We start from the raw sequence: 21,246 nt of genomic DNA, 5'->3' as shown, positions 1-21,246 counted from the left end.
AAACGAAATAGTTCAAAAATGTTCAAAACAGGATCAAATAGCTACTTATGCCTATCTACAAATGAACAAACTTGAACTACATATAAATTATTTTCTAGATCGAATAATGAACCGGAACAGCATTAACCGATCCGGTCCAAGTTTGGCACATCCAGTTTCGGTTCGGTTTAGAATCGGAATCCAATCGGTCTACTCTTTCATTCTTTGAACCCCAGCAAAGAAAATAACACTTCACTTCATTGTCGTCGTTTCAGAGCTCATCGACAGACTAAAACCCAAAACCCCAGGAATCTAGCTTCATCGGAAATGAGCTCCAATCTCTGCAAAATTCTTTCTAATAAGAAAGAAACCCTAACCCTATTCAGATTCTCATCTAATTTACTGAGAAACAACTTCAGTACATCTGCTCCGGCTCCGACTCAAAACCCTAGTGAAAATAGTGCCGCCAAAAAACCCAAGAAGAAGAGGAAGAAGAATCTTTTCGAGGTGGCTCAGTTTTTGCCCAACTGGGGAATCGGTTATCACATGGCGAAGACTCATTGGACCGGAGTCTCGTATCAGATCACCAAAATGAACCTCTACAAGGTATCTATCTCTTTGTAGTGAGGAATTGGAATCGACATTTTTGAAAATGTTTGATTTTGATTTCGATTGAGGGCTTTACTTGATTATGTGTTTGTGCAGGATGGTAGGCATGGTAAAGCTTGGGGGATTGTTCACAAAGACGGTGAGTGTCGTTCATTTTCGTCATTTTATTGATTTAGGCTATTGTTAATTTGGTAGCGTTTTAGGGTTTATGTAGTATTTGTTTGAATGAGACATTGGATTATTGTTGATATTTGCCTATCCATAATAGTTTTCATAAGCTTGAAACCTCGAATGAGAGCAATTGAAAATGGCAGCAATTATGTTTATGTGTGGATTGGGTTCTTTCCGCTGATTCCTAATTAGCATCATCCAAAATTACTCTAGGAAGAAAGGTAGAAAATCCTCCTTAGAGCTACTAGGCAGTTTTATATTTCTTTCTCAGGATTTGTGATGTTCAGGTAATAGAGTGTAGCATTATGTTCTTACTTCAGGAAATAAATAGCTATTGGTCTTTGGGCATTACAACACATTTTTAATGCTGTCAAGGTTAATGAGGCTGAGGAAGGCTCTCGGAATAGAATTTCGCTACTCCATATTGTGCTTACTTGTGTTACTCGGTGCTCCGAGTTGGTTAATATCTTGAAACTTAACTCCCAAAACTATGTTGAATTGGTTATTGATACTGCTAGATAGATCAATTTGTTTGGCCATCTATGAAATTTCTTTTTTTAATGCAGGCTTGCAAGCTGCCGATGAGCCCAAGAAAATAAGTGGAGTTCACAAACGGTGCTGGAAGTATATTCCAGGCTTATCGAAATCGTCAAACAACAACAGCAAGCCAGTTTTAACCAAGTCAACGGAAAACACACCAGAAGCTGAAGTTCTAGCTTGATGCGAAATCCTTCAAAGTTGGCAAACATTCCATATTCCGTTTCTTGTCTGTGATGACTACAACTGTCCTGTAGTTGGCAGGACTGATTTTTTCCTTATGTTTTGCAAGTGAAGAATTCCTAGCGATGCCTTTTTGTTGGAGCAAAGACCGAATGAATTAGGATTTTTTTTTTTCTTTCCTCCATGAAAATGCACTATTGTCTCATCTCTGCATAATTTATGAAATTTCGATGTTCAACCGGTTCATCTTGTACGTTCTTCTGATCTCTCTTCGCCCCCACCCCAAAACTGATGCTTGACAACAGCAAAAACTGGCTGGCCTGGAATGACGATTCGACCTCGTCCTTGGCCTCCGAACGGGAAAGACAGCCACTAGAAAAATGGGTACAGTACTTTTGTGAACAGTATTGTCGGGACGTGAATATAAACAATGCTTTCCGGAAACGTTGTTTCCGGGTTTACTAATTAAGCTTGGACCGGAATTGTTGTTTCCGTTTTTAGATTAATTAAGGTTAAACCGGGTACATTGTTTCCGGTTTTAGGATTAATTAAGCTTGAACCGTAATAATTAAGCTTGGACCGGAAACAATGTTTCCGGTTTAAGCTTCCACCGGAAACATTGTTTCCGTTTCAAGCTTCAACCGGGAACATTGTTTCCGTTTCAAGCTTAGACCGGAAACATCCTTTCCGTTTTTAACATTGGACCGCAAAACTTGGACCGCAAAATTCACCGACGGCCGGAACTTTGAAGGTAAAATCCGGCCACTTATAGTCTTTTTTTTCATTGAAATTCATGTAGAAATGATCCTCATGTTGTGTAGTTTAACATACTAGAAGCTTAGACCGTGATTCGAACGTTTTCACCGTCGGCCCGATTTGATTAAATCACGATTACGGAAAATCTAGGCCGAGTTAGAAAAATCTAAAGCTACCATCGTGTTCGTATCGTCGAAACGAGTCAAACGGTACCGGACTTGAAGCTCGACGTCGCCGGAATCGACGAGAACGGCGAAAAACAGGGGAAGAAAACGCGATCCGTCGCGAGGAAGAAGACGCGGTTCTCTAACTCGGCCTAGATTTTCCGTAATCATGATTTAATCAAATCGGGCCGACGGTGAAAAAGTTTGAATCCGGTTTTCCTTTGACCGGAAACATCAAATCCGGTTTTCCTTTGACCGGAAACATCAAATCCGGTTTTCCTTTGACCTTGATCGCCATTAACATTCTAAGACCGGAAACGAAGTTTCCGGTCGTACTACCTCCGTTCACCTTGAATCCACTTTGTATTAAAATGTCTACCTTCTTAAAACGGGTATTACATAAACGGATATTACATTTATAATTTCCTGCTAGAAAAATGCCAATTACAGAGAAACTAAAACTGCTGACATTAAAAAACGTTGTTTAATGCACCAATTTCAGCTTTCTTCAATGTATCATGCTTTAATTCAAGCTCTTTCTAGATGTCGTGTAAAAAAAATTGCGAATATTAAAGGTACCGAATAGTTGACCTAAATATTTAATTGTATACCCTCATTAACTACATGATTTTATTTTCTTTATCTTAATGGACTAAATTAAATAAATAAAGTTTGATTATGCAATTGTTAAAAGTGGGTCTGGAGGGTGTATTTAACACGAGTTTACTGTTTAACATATAGTTTTGCTTAGACCCGCGTTGTTGACCAATCACTAGCTCTAGCAATGATGCTAATTAATATTTGGATTAAGTTAATTGTTTTCTTGTCGTCGAAGCAATTATGAAAGCAGCATAAGTATATGTATATCCTGAAGCGGGGTATGGAATGCTGCTGCATTGCTCTTTATTTTATTGGTGCCAATACTGTATTATTGATAAATAAATAAAAAAGTGACAATTAATTTATAGAAGTATGTAAATTGCATAGGAAAAATGATAATTAATTTGGGACGGAGGCAGTATATACTATATCATCCTTGACATAAATCACAATATTATATATATCGAGCCCCCTAGACAAAACCAGTAGGCAAATGAAAATGCTCTTATGAAAGAAAGCAGCGTTTAATTCATTATAATGAAAAAAAAATGACAAGTAAAAGAGCAGAGATCCATATTCGTTTCTCCGATAAAACCTTAGGCAGAATTCTTTATGCTACAATAATACCAGTTACAATTTCCCTACTCATCCTCGCTTATCTTTGCTCTTCCTCCACAGCCATCAGCACCGTTACAACGAAAATCGTAGAGAATATAACCCAAATAGATCACAACAACACCAGTAAAGATGACGAGACTGAGATCGTTCATTATAAGTACTCAATCCAAGAGCAACTACGAATACATCGATCATGGAAGTCAAACAATACTGACTATGCCAAGTGTGAAGGAAGGGGAATCTATGTGTACGATTTGCCATCAAAGTTCAACAAGGATTTGGTTGGTCAATGTCTTACTGATAAGAATTTAATTCCGCACCAGAAGAATTTAGGAGCTTAATTTAGCCACGATGCATTGGGAGAGCCTGTAATCGATCGCAGGTTTGGAAATGGTTGGTTTCACACTCATCAGTACGCCCTCGAGCCAATTTTCCACGCCAAAGTCTTGAAGCATCCATGTCTGAGTTTATAATGAACACGAAGCAAAACTCTTCTACATTCCATTTTATGGTGGCCTTGATATTTGGCGATGGCATATCAGAAACGTGTCTAAAGACGTCAAGGACACATTATCTTTGGACCTAGTCAAGTGGCTTGAATCCAAAATATCATGGAAGAAAAATTCCGTTAAGGATCATGTTCTGGTTTTGGGAAAAATTTCTTGGGATTTTAGGAGGGTTATTAATTCTTGGGGATCAAGATTGTTGGAGCTCGAACAATTCCAGAATCCAGTAAAGCTATTGATTGAAAGGCAACCGTGGCATGTTAATGATATCGGAATTCCTCATCCAACCTTCTTCCACCCCAAGTCGGATGACGATATTATCACATGGCAGTTAAGAATTATTCAATCTAAGCGGAAAACATTAGTGAGTTTCGCAGGTGCAGACAGGCATAATTCGAAACAAAGCATAAGGTCGATACTAATAAACGATTGCAAGTCATCAAGCAAGTGCAAGTTCCTAGACTGCAAATCCGGTCATTGTGATCGACCCGAATCGATTATTGTGCTATTTACGGAATCCGAATTCTGTTTACAGCCTCCCGGAGACAGTCCATAGGATTTTATCTTGAAATTGCCAAATATCATCTTTCAGCTTTCAACTTCTTTGTTGGTTTTGAATTTTCGAAACAAGCTGCACTTTCAACAACTCGTAATTTCATTCCATATACTCTACTGAGAGAAAACAACTTAAAATACATGTAAATCTGAATTTAGGTATCGCTGCCGAAGAATTGGAGTTGGGGAAATCCGAGCTGTTGTAAAATTTTCATTCCGAGTTGTTGTCTTTAATGTCTTATTCATAATACTTGCCGGGTAGTAATTTGAGTATCGAGTTGTACCCTTATCGGTATTAATTTATGTAGCGAGCTAAGTTTTGTTAAATTTTCTCTTAGAAATGAACTTATTTTACATGAGTTTAAAATTGAATTTGTGCCATACAGTAGCTATGTAAGATTGATTCTGAATTTGTTTGAGCTTATGTCATGTGCTCTAATAGTAGAGATTTCCCCAAATAGTATAAAAAAGAGATTCCAAATTTCCATTCCAACGTGTCAAGCGTATCCCATAGTACAAAATGAAAGTACTTCAAAGATAATTGTTGTGTCTGTATGTATGTATGTATGTACGTACGTGTATACTATGTATGTGCACCGAAACCCCCCCTGCAAATTTCCTTGCGTTTCCTTTTCACCAACACTGACACTCAACAGACAGAGACAGACATGTCTGTTTCTTTTTTCCTTCTTTTCTTTCTTTCTTACTTTTCTTCTTTACAATAAAAAGAAAATTACAAAATACACAAAACCATCTCTCTCTCTCTCTGTTTGACATGCTTTAACAGACAGACAGACCCTTTCATTTCTCTCTATAGAAAAAACAAAAAATCCATAAACCCTCGAACACTCTCTCAAATGCAGACACCCAATTTTCGTAACCGTAGCGACGATGACTCGTTTTCCGGCGAGTCTCAGCTTTCAGTTGAGATTGAGGATCATCGGGAGTCTTCAGACGGGTCAGATTGGTTGTCTGATATCGACTTAGAGAGCTGTGTTAGAGATAAGGTTAAGAGGGATTGTAGGATTTGTCATTTGGGTTTGATGAGAGGGAATCGAGAGAACGGAGCTCCGATTCAGTTGGGTTGCTCTTGTAAAGGCGATTTGGCTGCTGCTCACAAGAAATGTGCCGAGACTTGGTTCAAGATCAAGGGCAACATGTAAGTAAAAATACTAACTTTACTTTCTCTGTCTTTTTAAATTTAATGTAGCAAATTATCTTCCAATATGGGTTGTGGAAGTTTGATCTCCTGCTTTTGATTCCTTGTTGAAAAATTTGGAATTTTTTATATAAAGGTGTGATTTTTGTGATAAATTTAGATATAATTTTATTGTTGAATTGCTGCATTTCCGATTTTCAAGTGTTTAAACTTAAAAATATTCTCTTTTTTCTATTTTAGCTTACCGTGATTCTGTGAATATCCTGTTGACTGCTTTAGAAAGGTGTGATTTTGTTGAACAAGATAGATAATTGAATCATGCAAATAATTGGGCGTTTATGGATGTTTGTTTTACGCCAGAGAGGTTCTATGCTGCAAATTGCTCGATACCAAAGTCAATCATGTTTCCTCTCCAATTTATGCCTCCAATTTTTTTAAAAGAATTTTCGATATCCTTTCTGTTCGACACTGCTGAGTGCTGACTACTGTCTTTGATAAGTTTCCCAATTGCTTTGTTCATTATCACCAGAGAGTATGGCCACTACACCATTTTGGCAATGCCATTGTCGAAACACCATGCTTGATTAATTCTACCAGTATCTAAAGTTTTCTGAGTATAAATATTTGCATCATTGCCCTGGTCACTTCAATTTCATAATCACATTCACCCTTGTCTAAACTTCCCTGACTTAGTTTAGGTGTTTCAATATTAACCTTGTGTTTACTATCGTCTTTCTGTTGATCTTTGGTCGCCTCTTGCTTCTTGTGAACTTGTTGAAAAAACCAACAAAACCGACCGAGCAATGGGAAATTATAATATATAGTTGGTCCCCTCTTGCTTCTGTTTTCCATCGAAGACTTGTACTATTATTGACTTATACTGCTTGACAAACATGCAAGTTCAACAAACTAGAGGAATTTTTGAAGTAAAATATTATCTCTGTGTGTAAATGGCATCTGCCTACTTATAGATTTACAAACTTGGCCATGATAACAGTTGACTAACTCTTGAGAGAATCTATTGCGTCGCTGCAAATTGAAATTAGCTGGCTTGATTGAGAATCTATGGATGTCCCTTTGTTGAGTTTAAGGTTTTATGTTGTCATCTTGCTTTTATGTTTTCAATTCTAATTACTTTTCTTTCCTGTGTCATTATAACTCAGGACATGCGAGATATGTGGTGCAACTGCTCTTAATGTTGGTGGAGGCCACACAAATGAGATGAATGCTGGTAATGCAGCAACATCGATAACCGTCGCCGCACCAAATCCTCCGGTGCTCGTTGTCGGAACACGAAGCTTCTGGAATGGAAGACGGATAATGAATTTCCTACTTGCTTGCATGATATTTGCTTTCATCATTTCTTGGCTTTTCTATTACAAGATTATATCCTGAGGAGTTACAAATTCCTGTCTTAGTTATATTCGGCAGGTTTTGTTCCATGTTGTTGTTTAGTGTTATGCATAATTGTAAAGGATTTTGTATTCTATATTTCTGTATGAGAACGATTCCCAGCAAACACATTTGTTCTAGAAAACTAGCAAATTTAGCCAAATTCTCAAAGATCATCAACTACCAACAAAGAATCCTTTATCCATACAAGAAAGAGTGACATATTCTAAAACAGAACACCACTGAGTTAATGCCTACATGTCTTCAGAATCTGAAGATATGTCTTCTTCATCAATGTTCATCTTCTCCACAGGCCTGCTCACTTTGAAATCGACAACAGCCTTATCGAATGTGTTTCTAATATGATGGCACATTGACATCAAATTCTGACATGCACCTTTGAAAACCTCTCTTGCTGGTTCACCTGCAAATGTCCAAAGAAAGAATGAGAATATTGCAATTAGAAAAAATGACAAAAGATGCTGAATACAAACAGTTGGTAGCAGGATGAAGATCTCTCATATACTCCAATGATTTGAACACTGTTCCAACTTAACAAAGTACTGTACTTAATTTCTTGCCAGAACCCTAAAGAGACAATCCAAGAATAACAAATATCTTATGGCACTTGTTGATTTCCACCATTTTCAAAAGCGTAGTTTTAGGTAACCAATAGGAAGATTATCGGAAATGTAAGACTACCAATACAATAAACGGTTGGTAGCAGGATGAAGATCTCATATATTCCGATGACTTGAACACAGTTCCAACTTAACAAAGTACTTAATTTCTTGCCAGAACCCTAAAGTGACAATTCAAGAATAACAAATATATTAAGACACTAATTGATTTCCAGCATTTTCAAAAACAGAGTCTTATATAGGCAAATCAATAGGGAGATTATCTACCAACAACAAAAAAGAAAAAAACCAGTATATCTATGTGGATTGAACAAATGTGAGAGATTCAAATGTTGAAATCGAATCACCTGTGGTTTGAACTCTAACGTTTACACGAGCATCTGAAGGATGAGGAATGGTATATCCACAGAAAGACACTCTTGGACTGCAAAAAACAGATTAAAATCATTCCTCCACAAACAACAAAAATCATAATTTACACATGTATCGTGAAATTGCTAGACTCATATATGTGCTCAAGTCTAATTACAATGACAAAACTACTTAAAAGGTCAGATTTTTCGTTGAAACAACTTTCCCTCCCTCCCCCAAAAAGAAGAATCTTTTACCATGGATCAACCGAAAATTCAAAGAGAAAAACTGGGTGGATTGTACTCACTCTTGATTCAATGTAAATCTGAGAGAGTTTGCAAGAGTATGATCCTCTTCGGACAATGAAAATGTCGCACTAGTCGGGTCGGAAAAATTTCCATGCTCCATAGCTCTCTTTCCGCAGCAGCCAAATAACAAAATCGTTTGAATAAATACGAACCTCTTTCTGGTCTTCTTATATTAACCTAACCACACACACCAATCAAAAGGGGAAGCCGTAAGAGTATAGGGATATAAACGTAAATTCAGCCATTGTTTAATCCCACGTGGCCGTTTTTTATTCGTTATCCTTTTAAGCTCGGTAGACCCGCGCAATAGAGACATCCTAAAACCCTATTTTTCCAACCATACGTAAATAAAAATTGGGGTTTTGTTTCTCTTGTCATTCAATTTTCACACAATAAGATAATTTGAAGTCTATGTTTGATTCTGTTTTCTATTAGCTTTGATTGGATATAGTAATGGCTGCTAATAATAACCTCCAAGCTGCTGGCAAAGATAAAGAAATTGGAGTTGAATTAAATAATACTGGCTAGCATTATATATGGAGATGAATTTTCTTTCTGTGTTACTCAAAAGACCAATGGAAAATACCGATTGCCACTCTCGTTCAGAACTATAATTCATCCCTTTTAAGATTAAAAAACAAAATAAAAAAATGCAATGGGATAATTCTATTGCACGCATCTTTATTATCACGGCTGACCAGATATATGAATCTCTGACTTTTTTTCAAGCGTTCTTCAATCCACCGAGTAATGAATGATAGTTAGTAAATTTTAGTGATTTAGAGTTGTGGTCGTGGATTACATTGACTGGATTTTTAAAATTTAGGGGTTCAAATGTTAAAATCGAAAGATGAGCAGAATTTTGAGCTCTCGGCCCAAAATCGGCGGCCTTTCTTTTTGTTATACTTTAGATTTTAATAGTTTGGTCCATCAAGTCTCAAAATGTATCAGCTTAATCCATATCTTTATATATTTTTTGACGTTCACTCATAATTGCTCATTCGGAGTTTAATTTCAACACATACATTAAACTGCTTTCAACTGCATAAGCTGCAAGCTTCAGAAGAAGAAAAAAGAAAAAAAAAACTACATAAGCTGCAAACTTTGACAGTCATACAAACTTCTACAGACCTGATTACGTAACACTAATACATCATTAATATTGTCTTAAATTACCCTTGAAAAACAAATTGATTTAAACAGGACTACTAGGAAAAATAGCTAATTTGAGAACAGAGCCTCAGCTATCTTCAGCTTCTGCCGATGTAAAGATTTATCTATATACGTATCTATTTACCAATCAGTGCCTAACTATGATTGTTAATCACGGTTTTTACCAATCAGTGCCTAATTTCAGCATCTCCTCCCTTTACTTGGTGTTTTCCGTAGAGTTTCCATTAAGTAAACCATGGTGTTCGTCCTTCTCTTTCACATCCTTGTCTCTGGCTGTCAATGGTAAGAGTGCCATTGATGATAATGATCTACTCAGCCTTTCAGGCAATTCTACAATGTAAGATGCAAATGAAACAAATTTAGCTTTTTAAGACACGTGATTGGTAATATTTTCGTTAAAAATGTAGGAAGCAGTTAAACAAAAGCATGATGATATGAACCTGGCAATTTCTTGTAGACAAAGAATCCTACCAAATTTACTGTGTACCTGATAGGGAAAAAGAGAAGTAGTAAAAAATGTGCATCAGAACCTTGAGCTATTCTAAAAACTTTTTTTGTGCAAGCTGTATTTACCATGCAACAACAATATCGACAGAGTAATGTTTGCGAGGGGCAATTATCAGAAGGCTCTGAATCACAGCAAGTGACCAACCAAGCATCCTAATTAACCTGCATTGGTATAATCGAGTTTCAGTAAAATATTAGCAGTGAAGACAGTCCCATGTGTAGAAAATAAGTGAAAACGTAATTGACAGAATTAATGCACATAATAAATACCTCATTGTGCCATATACATGATATGTCCGCACGAATACCAAGGGAAAGATCATGTGTGATGAAAAAATAAAATCACCACAGCCATATATAAACCCTCGAGGAACTGTCATTAACATTGAGGTAACGGTAAGTAATCAACATCATGGTCAAAATGCAAAAACATAGACAAAAGGGAAAAAATAGAAGATCAGACTTGCAGTTTATCAACGACACCTTAAGTGCACTGTTTGGAGGTGGTAACCTGGCGAGTTTTGAGCCCTGAAAGACATATATTTTTACTTTAAAGTGACAACGGTTAAGAACTATGCATAATCGCAAAAAAATTTACCTCACGGCAATGATAATTTGGTCCAGGAAGCTGTGTTGGATAGAAAGTGACGATACAGAGGCTTTGACATGCCTAAACAAAAATACAGTTTATGCCCACAACAATTTCTGAAAAAATTATTCCAGAAGAAGACAGTAGTGAGGGAGCAAGAGTACGGTAAGAATGTCATGGCTAGAATTAGGAATTTCCATTCTCTGTTCTCATACGGAAAGTATTCTAAACAGCATTTTTGGCATGGACTTTCCAGAATGCAGCAGGAAAAATAAGTGCGATTATCGGTAAAAGCACCTACAAAAGATAAAACTACATCTCTACTTACAACTAAAGAAGCCAGAACCCTACACCAAATGTGGACAGTGTAAATCTTCTTGCTGTGAAAAATGAATGAGTGCAAAGTCCACTGCAACAAAATTAGCACAATTTCCAAATATACAACTCATAAGATGTTGAGTTATAGAATTTATAAATACACAAATGCAACGGAAAGAAGAATACCAAGGCAAAGTAAACAAAGATGAAGGTGAATACAGTCTCGCTTACATAAGCTTTATCTTGACCAAGTTCCTAACAAATTAACGCATACTAGTAGTATTTAATTATTCTGATTTAGACTTAACATTTGTGATGGAATTGGAAAGAAGGAAACATTTACGCACAGGAAGAAGAGAAAAGCCAGTATCTTGTAGGGTTGGTCCAGGACGATGCAAGTAATGAACTCCATGAGCAGCCAACCCATGAATGTACTGCAAAAAAGGACATGATCAATCAATCAATCAATCAATATAATAAAAACCCAATATGAAAAAATTGCCATTGAAGAGAAAAAAACGACCATTGGTAATTCGAATCATTTTGAAAAACCTGGAAAATAAAGCCGACAAGTATTAGCTTCCAGTTTTCTTCGAGAAGCGAAATCTCAACAGACGTTTCGCTACAAATCCTTATCCATAGCTACACATTATCATTATTATTCAAATTAATTAAAATTAAAATCCAATAATTAAATGAAAACGAAATTGGATCGACGACCGACCTTGGTAGCTTCCCGATCGGCGTAGAGAAACACTTTTTTGAAGCAGTTATTAATACGACGACATAAAATCGGTCAATTCAATTCACATCATTTTTATATTTATTTTAGGATTATTACATGATGATACGTATACTTTTTTGAAAACTACAATTTGATGCCTTAAGTTTTATAATGTTACTATGAAGTCCAACAACTTATTCAGAGTTTCGTGTGATGAACCTCCTGGCTTGCTACATTTCTCAGCTTCCTCTTTGATTTCATTCACTCTATGCCTCATTCTTTCTCCTTCTACACTGATCATCAAAGTTCGTATAACTCTTTCTACTTCCCTTCTTTCTAACTTATCTAATTCATATTCAACGGCTAGGCCCCACACCAAAGTCAAGTACCTTGCATTCACCCTCTGGTCCCACCGACAAGGCCGTGAAATCATCGGAACTCCTAATGCACAGATACTCTCTAAAATTGAATCCCAATCGCTACCGCTCCAATTCCCTCCCACCGCTTCATGGCTCAACACCTCCTTTTCTAGTGACTTGTTCAGGAAGTAACCTCTATCTCCAACTATCTCCACAAAATCATCAGGTAGTAGTAATTCAGAAATGGGACCTACATTCCACAAGAATGGCTGCTGACTATTTGCTATGCCCCAAGCCAATTCCGTCAATTCATCCTTTTGTATTTCTGATAGGTTGATGTAGAGAACTGATCTGGGTCTTTGTTTACCGAGCCATGAAACGCATTTGAAAACATCAGGATCTTCTTCTGTTGATGAGATTTGTTGCGTTGTTTCAAGTTTGCGTAGAGGGCCTATAGAGAATATTGGGATGAGGTTATTGCAGCTTTGCAGCTGGTATTCGAATATTTTCTTAAGTACAGATGGTTTCTCTAGGAATTCAAATGTATTCCAAACCATGGCTGATGCATATCTTATATTTTGTATATTCGATACTAGTCGGAGAAAGGCTTCTGGATTTCCATGATCCTCGAGAACCGGCAAGTCCTTGTATCTGAGTGGATGAAAGCCAGGTACTAAATCAAGCAAATCGGAATCTGCAATATTCATCGTTACGGTTAATATTAATTCAAGTGCAGTATAAACTTGGGGTAATTTTTACTAAAACGATGCTTTATTACCTTTGAAAGGAATTAGGAATCCTTGTTTGTGTAGTTGAATACATGCTTGGAAAGTGTTTTGATGAATAGCACTGGTGCTGAAGAAGTTTAAGCTTGGAAGCTTCAACTTGTTGGCCGCATCATCTACACAATACATAAGTGTGTCGTAGATGATGCAAGCAATCTCACCACGAGCAGCCATTGGAGCCAATATCTCTTGAAGTCGAGCTTTGTAATTGACGTTAAGATCATTTATGCAACTTTCGGATAGGGGTAATAATCGAGAAACATCTTGATGAATACTATTTGGTAAGATGGTGATATCACGGCTATCGGTCGAGGACGAATTGATATTAGAAGAATTGAATTGGGGAAGAAGAATTGTTGTGACTGAAATTCCGTTTGAACGAAGAACGGAAGCTAGTTGAAGCATCTGATTCGTGTAGCCCTGGACTGGAAATGGAACCAACACCACTTGGCGTTGACTTGATTCCAATTTTCCCATCTCTTTAGCTATGAGAATCGATGTTCTTATCCGGTTTTCAATATATACACAATATTAATTTTTGTTTACAATGTCAATGGGAGTTGTTTGATTTTATGGCATTTACTACTACCAAGTGTTTGGATGGATGTCCCTTTTAATCAGTTAGAGGTTGAGAAGATTTATGTCATACTCTATTCTTCACATAACATTCAAGGCATGCAAAAGCAGCCATTCAAATTACCAAACTATAAATTTCTTTCACGTGCATTTGATAATGCTTTTCAATTTAACTTGTAATTGTACATGTGATAACAATTAGGGTTTTGATAATATATTCTTCCTTTAAACCTCCTTTTTACTTTGCCCTCTAGAAAACACTCAAGTTCCAAATAAACAACCTATTCAAATAACTTAACCCTACAAAACCCATCCATCCAAACAAATTACCTTATACTAACTCCATATCTAATTAAGTGTCACATTTTCTATTTAATTTACATAGGAAATGTGACGGTTAATTATGGACGGAGGGAGTATAAATTTATTATTAGTATCTCAAAGTTGTCTCATCTCTCATTAACTTAAAGAACTAATGAACATTACAATACAATTAATTCAAAAAAAAAAAAAACATTAAAATAAAATTGCTAAGATATAAAGAAAATTTATCCTAGCAGGTTGAAACAGGGGAAATTCGTTTCTTACAAAATGCCAAATACAATAGGCAGAACTCAAAGCAAAGCAAGCACCATTAAGCAAGGAAAATATAACATAGATTTCATTTGAGAACACTACATAATACAATACATTCTTAAGATTCTAATAGGTGGCTGGTCGGATTATTTGAAGTTTTAATTACAAAGACAAGATTTTTTCCACCAACCGGTTTAAGGAATTATATGAAGTCCCTTCAATCAAACTAAGTTGTATCTTGTGTTTCAAATCCAATGCCCTTTGCCTCATTTGTTTCCCTGGTTCATCAACCATTAAACTTCTTACAACTCTCTCTACCTCGTTCCTCTCCAAATCATCATCCAACAAAATTCCAACTTTCCATTCATAGCTTAAATACCTAGCATTGAGCTTCTGATCTGCATAATGTGGCTGACAGATCATCGGCACCCCTTCGGAAACGCTCTCTATCGTTGAATTCCAGCCGCAATGGCTCCAAAACCCTCCTATCGCTCTGTGCCGGAGAACTTCCTTTTGCGGGGCCCATTTCACGATGCAGCCTCGTTCTTTAATGATGGCTTCTTCGAAACTTTCAGGGAGTAATTCTTTCCATTCTTGTCTGATCACCCACAAGAACGGCTGATCGCTGTTGGCCACTCCCCAAGCCATTTCTATTATTTCTTTATTATCATTCTTGGAAATGGAAACTACACTTCCGAAACTTATATAGATAACGGAATTATCAGTTTGCTTATCGAGCCATGACATGCATTTGACGTCTTCTTCTTCTTTTTCTAAGCTATCGGAAAATGGTTCTGCAAATTTATGTAAAGGGCCTATTGAAAACAAAGGGATATGATTAATGTGATGCTTGAGTTTTTCCATGATGAGGATTCAAGGAAGTCCACGGTGTTGAAAATCATGGCTGATGGTGATCTCAAATTTTGTACCTTTTCAAGGAATTCAAGCAAATCTATGAAGAAAGAGATATGCAGATCCTTGATTCTAAGTGGATGAAGCCCAGGTACCAAGTCCTCTGACTCAGAATCTGCATCCGTAAATATGAATCTCAAGCTTAAAATACATTGAGCAATATGGCATCATGTAATTAGTCAATATTACATTTGATAATCCTAAAATTAAAACAAACAACGTATAGTAGAAAACCTGCAGAAGAATATTTTTATTCCTAATTAGTGATGAAAATAATTATATACATACCTTGAGAGGGAATAGAACCATCCTTTAGGAGCTGTGGGAATAGAGGATAAAAGAGAGCATCGGTGGCGCTACTAGTGCGAAATATTATCGTGGGAAGATTCAAACAAGAAGCCACCTCTTCGGAAAAGTACATGACAGCATCGAAGATGATACACAACTTGTGTTTTTCTTTCTCCTTCAACATTAATGTTAATAATAAGTTGTGCAACGAATCTTTGTAGTTTGCATTAAGCATCGATATGAGAGCCATAGAATGCATGGGAACATTGCTTCTATCAGGAAAACCATCGGATAACTTCACCAAGTCGAAATTATCCAGGTGGTGTGTTTGTGAAGATTGATCAGGGAAGTTTAGTTGTGGATGTGCTATGGTAATTGAGAAACCTCTTGACTTAAGGACTTTTCCTAGCTCAATCATAGGATTTGAGTGACCTGAGAATGGACATGGCACCAATACTAGTTTGTAATTCAAACACATCTTCCTCTCCATTCTCTCTCTCTCTCTGCTTTAGGGGTAGTGGGAAAAGGGCATTTTACTGATTAGTGATTAGTTGACATTTTTTTTGAACAAAAGTGATTAGTTGACAATTTGACATGATGGAATGGAAATCATTATTATAAATAGAAAAGAATTTTAGTTGCACTGTTTTTTTCTTTTTCGTCTTCTTCTCTTTTGTCTCCTTGTTTTAGTGACACTTTGTTTTGACGTCTATCGGTTGTTTTGAAGCATCCAAAGTACATATGGAATCGAACCACATGGATAATAATTTGTGAGTTTTACAGTTGATGTCATGGATTAAATTGACTGCATTTCATAATCTAGGGATGAAACTGTTAAAATTGAAAGATGGGCAGAATTTGAGCTGTCGGTAAGTCGGCACCAAATCGCGCAGCGCCTTTTCCGGCTTTTAGTACAATATAATTTTTTGGGCGTAGCTCAAATTCCGCCTTACTTTAGATTTTAATATTTTGGTCCTTCAACTCTGAAAATTGATCAGCTTATTCCATATCTTTTAAATATTTTATCGACGTTCTATAAAAAATTTGCTTTTAAGACGTGTCGGATACATTATCACTACATAAGCTGCAAACTTCGACTACCATTACCATACAAACTTCTACAGTTCTCTATTGAAAATAATGGATCTTTGTATATAATGCTTACTGTAGTAAGATCTAGAAAAAAGCTCATACCGTAAGAATCATTTAGATTCAGCATGAAAGGAGTGTATCAGTCAATTTATCCAACTCCTTGTTTGAAGAACCCTCTTCCTTCAAACAGAGATCTACCTTTTTCTTCAATTCTATGGCTGATTGCATTGTTTCAGCATCCACCATTAACTTTCTGACAGCATTTTTTGAAGACGTATTCCGACCTGTTTGGACAGATTAGCGCAGCTGTGCTAGCAGCGGAAATTTAGCACAGATTAAAACAGGTGTGCTCACAGGCACTTGTGAGCACAGTACAGAAAACAGTACAGTAACGTAAATAACACAGAAAATTGTTAACGCAGTTCGGTTTCCCTACTCTGCGGGGCCTAGCCCAGAAGTAAACAGCATTCCACTATACTTGGAACAATAGGACAATACTTGTGGTTACAACTCGCTCATCTATAACCTATCTCCTATTTTCCTAAGTGTACTCTTTGCTTACCTAAACGGCCTAATCTCACTATTAGGACTTACAATGATGCCTACACCAAACGGATGAGGACTTCACGCGACCCTCTTTCAGATACACGCGTCTCGTTGCCTTGTCAGCGGGACAAGGGCTTGCTCGCAACCCTCTTGCAGATATACGAGGACCTGACACTCCACTGTGATCACAGCTCTCTCTGGCTGATAAGTGATCTTCTTATTTCTGATTAAGAAGAGTGAAAAGATCGGTTCTAGTGAAGTGAGTCTTCTCCCTTTTATACTGCTACAAAGCTGAAAGGAATCACATCAAAATCTTCTTCTTAATTTCGTGATCTCCTTCCCTTTTGATGCTATGAGGAATCCTTTTACCAGTTGACTTCCCTTTTGATAAACAGTTTTCTTTTTCAATTAGGAAACTAATTATTTCTTCAAATCAAATCAAATCACTATCAAATCCGAATCAAATCAACTAGGATTCATCTATTACTAGTTTCCAATCTGATTTATACTGTAGGATCGTATCATATATTCTGGAATAAATGAGGTTTGACGAAAATAGCCAACTGCTCCAGACCCGTGTCCGCAGATACCGTGACCACAGGTGAAGAACCCAGCAGTTTGCAGCAACAATCTCCCCCTTTGGCATTTTTGGCAAAAACCTCTGAGATCCTCCGTACCTAACTCCCCCTGTGAGTAAGCATGCACAGTGGAAACACCAAGAGACGAAAGTAACAAGTCCCTGGAAACTAGTAATAATGCAAAAAGAATCAACTTGTGTAAACACACTGTCGAGACACAGTGAGTACCAACATATATCTCCCCCTTTTTTGTCAAGAAATCGCCAAAGAGACCGTTAGGAGAGAATAAACTTGATGAAAGACAGACCATGTACTGCATTTTTTTTCGTTTAAGGACTGATGGCCAGTGCACACAGGTATTTCAGCAACACTGTCTTCAGCACAGTGTCTTCAGCATTCTCCATTTTAGATGGAGAGATATTTTGTTGCTCCCCCTTAGCTGCAGCATATTTATCGTGGAACTCCCCCTCAACATGAGAATGAGGGAACTCCCCCTTAGCATGAGCCTCCCCCTCAACCTGAGGGTTACCATAGAAATCAGCAACAACAGGATCCTCTGTGTTAACAGGATCCGCAGCAACAACAGGCGAACTAGAGACTTCTCATAGTCTCATCAAGCTTTCTCCTTGGAGTTTAACTTGCCATAGCCCAATCATTTTTTCATAACATTTGGAACAAATTCCAACCTTCTTTTTGGATTTTTCTTTTTCTATTTTTTTCTTTCCCTTTTTTTCTTTTTTTTTCATAAAAAAAAAACAAATAAAACAATAATTTAAAAAGGTATATACAGGGAATGTAAGCACTTATCTCAACTTTCATATTGTCGAGCAAGGTCCGTGAGCTCCTCTCAAGAACTCAAAACGACTTGCATCTAGCTTTTTTATATGTTTTTCACGTGAGACATATTCCAAGGCCACTTTCTTCTCTTCTACAGGTTCTCTAATAATGTTGTGACGAACTTGGATGTGCTTCGATTTGGAGTGCTGTACTGGATTTTTCGATATGTCTACAGCACTGGTGTTGTCACAGGGGACCGTCAACACACCTTGCACCAGGCCACCACTTTTGATGTCTTCAGGCGAATGATTCTTTTGAGCTTTGGTTGATGGATACACATTCTGGTTTGAGACAGCAGGCATGGTTTCTTGGACGTTCCTGAAATCTGTGCGAACAGGAGATGCCTCCATACTAGGTGTGTTTTCATTCCTGCTAACACCCTCGGTTTCTAAAGCTTCCACACCAGGTGTGTTCTCAATAGATTGAGGTTGATTAAACACAGGTTCGTCATCCTTTCTAAACCCCATTCCAGCCTTAGCTTGTTTCTCCTTTTTCCAATCTTTGTACCTACGGTTTGGATCACCTGTGAGCACAGGACGTCCTTTCACAGGTTCTGATAGGTCAACACTTTTTCTGGTTCTGATATGTCCAGTTTTCACATCTTTCTTTTCTACCCAGATACGTCGTTGAGAATGATGTATGATATCCACTTTCTTCTTTGGATGCCTTCTTGGTTTCGAAGCAATGAGGTTTCGAATATCATCCTGTAAGATATAACACTTAGGGCGAATGTGTCCGGGTTTGTTGCAGTAGTGACAGATAATTCTGTGTTTAGTCGTCCTGCTTGCACACCCAGAACTGCTGCTTCCTTTTCCTTTATTGAGCTTTTTAATGGCACAATTGACTTGTTCTAGCTTCTTCTCAGATTCTAACAATTTAGAATTCAGTTTGTCAATCTCGGATTCATACTTTCCGAATATCTTGTCGAAATCCTTTCTTTCTTCTTTAAGCTGTTGAACTTCATCGGAAAGCAAGTGATTGATTCTGAGGGATTCAGCCATTTTTTCAAGAAGATCTTTGAAGGCAGCATGTATATCTCTATCATCATCACTATCTGAGTATTCGTCTGAACTTGAGTTTTCCTCTGTGCTAACAGTGTCTGTGTTCACAGATTCTCGAGCTGTGCTCACGGGAGTATGAGCTGTAAACGCTTTATAGATAGGAAACTTACTCACACTTCCACTGGATTCAGACTTGTCTCTGGATGACTCTTCATCACTCCATGTCGCTGAGAACTTTCTGTTGTTCTTTAAGGGTGTTGGCACACTCGGCAGCAGTGTGTCCACAGCCTTAACATGCAAGACACTGTATCTTTTCTTCCTCAAACCCGGTTCTTCCTTTACTAGATTCTCCCTTTTTGAACATCTCAAACATCTTTTCCATATTCTTCATTAAAAGTGCTAACTGCTCACTGATTTGTTGCTCGCCTGTGATAACAGGTGCTGTGGCCACATCAGATTTAAAGGCAACATATTAAGGTTTAGGTTTAGACTTATCTTTTTTCCTCATTGCCAAAGTCATTTCATGGGTTCTGAGCTTTCCCATTAGATCATCAAACCGCAAGTTCTCGAAATCAGTAGATTCACTGATTGCATCCATCTTCGAGCTAAATTTCTCCGGTAGTGAGATCAACACTTTTCTCACTAGTTTGGACTCCGGAATTACCTCGCCAAGAGCAGTGGATTCATTAGCAATGCAACGAATCTCTTTTTCAAAATCAGCAATAGATTCATCATCATACATGGTTAGAGAGTCAAACCTGGTAGAGATGAGATGTAGTTTTGATTGCCGGACTGATTTTGATCCTTCATATGTGAGTTGAAGGGCATCCCATAATTCCTTGGCAGTTTCAAGATTCTGAATGATCTTGAACACACTGGGACGAACAGCACACTGAATGATGCCCACAGCTCTGCTATTCGCTCTAGCGGTGGTTGATTCAGCTGTGCTCCACTGGTCTTTGCTCTTCACTGTGACCACACCATTTACAGTGGCAATAGGTGGTGTCCACAGGTTCTGTGTGACATCCCAGATAGCTTCATCCTGGCTTTTCAAGAACCATTTCATCCTGTGCTTCCAGTAGTCATAATTGGAATCCGAAAGCAAGGGAGGACGAAGGGTTGAACCGCCCTCTTCAATTTTGTCATCCATGGTCGGATATCGCAAGATCTTTTCTCAAGAGATTTCTTGAGCCCGCTCTGATACCACCTAAAGACGTATTCCGACCTGTTTGGACAGATTAGCGCAGCTGTGCTAGCAGCGGAAATTTAGCACAGATTAAAACAGGTGTGCTCACAGGCACTTGTGAGCACAGTACAGAAAACAGTACAGTAACGTAAATAACACATAAAATTGTTAACGCAGTTCGATTTCTCTACTCTGCGGGGCCTAGCCCAGAAGTAAACAGCATTCCACTATACTTGGAACAATAGGACAATACTTGTGGTTACAACTCGCTCTTTCAGATACACGCGTCTCGTTGCCTTGTCAGCCGGACAAGGGCTTGCTCGTAACCCTCTTGCAGATATACGAGGACCTGACACTCCACTGTGATCACAGCTCTCTCTGGCTGATAAGTGATCTTCTTAATTCTGATTAAGAAGAGTGAAAAGATCGGTTCTAGTGAAGTGAGTCTTCTCCTTTTATACTGCTACAAAGCTGAAAGGAATCACATCAAAATCTTCTTCTTAATTTCGTGATCTCCTTCCCTTTTGATGCTATGAGGAATCCTTTTACCAGTTGACTTCCCTTTTGATAAACAGTTTTCTTTTTCAATTAGGAAACTAATTATTTCTTCAAATCAAATCAAATCACTATCAAATCCGAATCAAATCAACTAGGATTCATCTATTACTAG

At 37.6% G+C, this 21,246-nt stretch overlaps 3 protein-coding genes and 2 pseudogenes across 3 annotated transcripts; 3 read left to right on the top strand and 2 right to left on the bottom strand.

Annotated features, from left to right (window-relative positions):
- Positions 1-306: 306 nt before the first annotated feature.
- On the top strand, positions 307-1,480 carry LOC139882696 (uncharacterized). The gene is made up of 3 exons (XM_071866973.1): positions 307-585; positions 685-727; positions 1,326-1,480. The coding sequence occupies exons 1-3, from the start codon at positions 307-309 to the stop codon at positions 1,478-1,480; spliced, it is 477 nt and encodes a 158-aa protein (XP_071723074.1).
- Positions 1,481-3,547: 2,067 nt separating this feature from the next.
- LOC139882695 (xyloglucan-specific galacturonosyltransferase 1-like) lies at positions 3,548-4,679 on the top strand (annotated as a pseudogene).
- Positions 4,680-5,535: 856 nt separating this feature from the next.
- On the top strand, positions 5,536-7,232 carry LOC139882694 (uncharacterized). The gene is made up of 2 exons (XM_071866972.1): positions 5,536-5,837; positions 7,001-7,232. The coding sequence occupies exons 1-2, from the start codon at positions 5,536-5,538 to the stop codon at positions 7,230-7,232; spliced, it is 534 nt and encodes a 177-aa protein (XP_071723073.1).
- Positions 7,233-7,483: 251 nt separating this feature from the next.
- LOC139882693 (uncharacterized) lies at positions 7,484-8,629 on the bottom strand. Its single transcript, XM_071866971.1, has 3 exons — positions 8,529-8,629; positions 8,218-8,294; positions 7,484-7,653 (listed from the first exon to the last, which is right to left on the bottom strand). The coding sequence occupies exons 1-3, from the start codon at positions 8,627-8,629 to the stop codon at positions 7,484-7,486; spliced, it is 348 nt and encodes a 115-aa protein (XP_071723072.1).
- A 5,669-nt stretch (positions 8,630-14,298) lies between these two features.
- On the bottom strand, positions 14,299-15,826 carry LOC139882692 (UDP-glucose iridoid glucosyltransferase-like; annotated as a pseudogene).
- Between the last annotated feature and the right edge of the window lie 5,420 nt (positions 15,827-21,246).

This window comes from Rutidosis leptorrhynchoides, unplaced genomic scaffold (genome assembly GCF_046630445.1).
Source record: "Rutidosis leptorrhynchoides isolate AG116_Rl617_1_P2 unplaced genomic scaffold, CSIRO_AGI_Rlap_v1 contig3, whole genome shotgun sequence".
Classification (NCBI taxonomy): domain Eukaryota; kingdom Viridiplantae; phylum Streptophyta; class Magnoliopsida; order Asterales; family Asteraceae; genus Rutidosis; species Rutidosis leptorrhynchoides.
This window is presented reverse-complemented; position numbering and strand designations above follow the sequence as displayed.

Coding starts and splice junctions, on each gene's coding strand:
- LOC139882693 (XM_071866971.1), bottom strand. CDS start 8,629: ATGGAGCATGGAAATTTTTCCGACCCGACTAGTGCGACATTTTCATTG. Junction 8,295..8,528: donor AGATTTACATTGAATCAAGA/GTGAGTACAATC, acceptor TGTTTTTTGCAG/TCCAAGAGTGTCTTTCTGTG. Junction 7,654..8,217: donor CGTTAGAGTTCAAACCACAG/GTGATTCGATTT, acceptor GGACATTTGCAG/GTGAACCAGCAAGAGAGGTT.
- LOC139882696 (XM_071866973.1), top strand. CDS start 307: ATGAGCTCCAATCTCTGCAAAATTCTTTCTAATAAGAAAGAAACCCTA. Junction 586..684: donor CCAAAATGAACCTCTACAAG/GTATCTATCTCT, acceptor GTGTTTGTGCAG/GATGGTAGGCATGGTAAAGC. Junction 728..1,325: donor GGGGATTGTTCACAAAGACG/GTGAGTGTCGTT, acceptor TTTTTAATGCAG/GCTTGCAAGCTGCCGATGAG.
- LOC139882694 (XM_071866972.1), top strand. CDS start 5,536: ATGCAGACACCCAATTTTCGTAACCGTAGCGACGATGACTCGTTTTCC. Junction 5,838..7,000: donor TTCAAGATCAAGGGCAACAT/GTAAGTAAAAAT, acceptor ATTATAACTCAG/GACATGCGAGATATGTGGTG.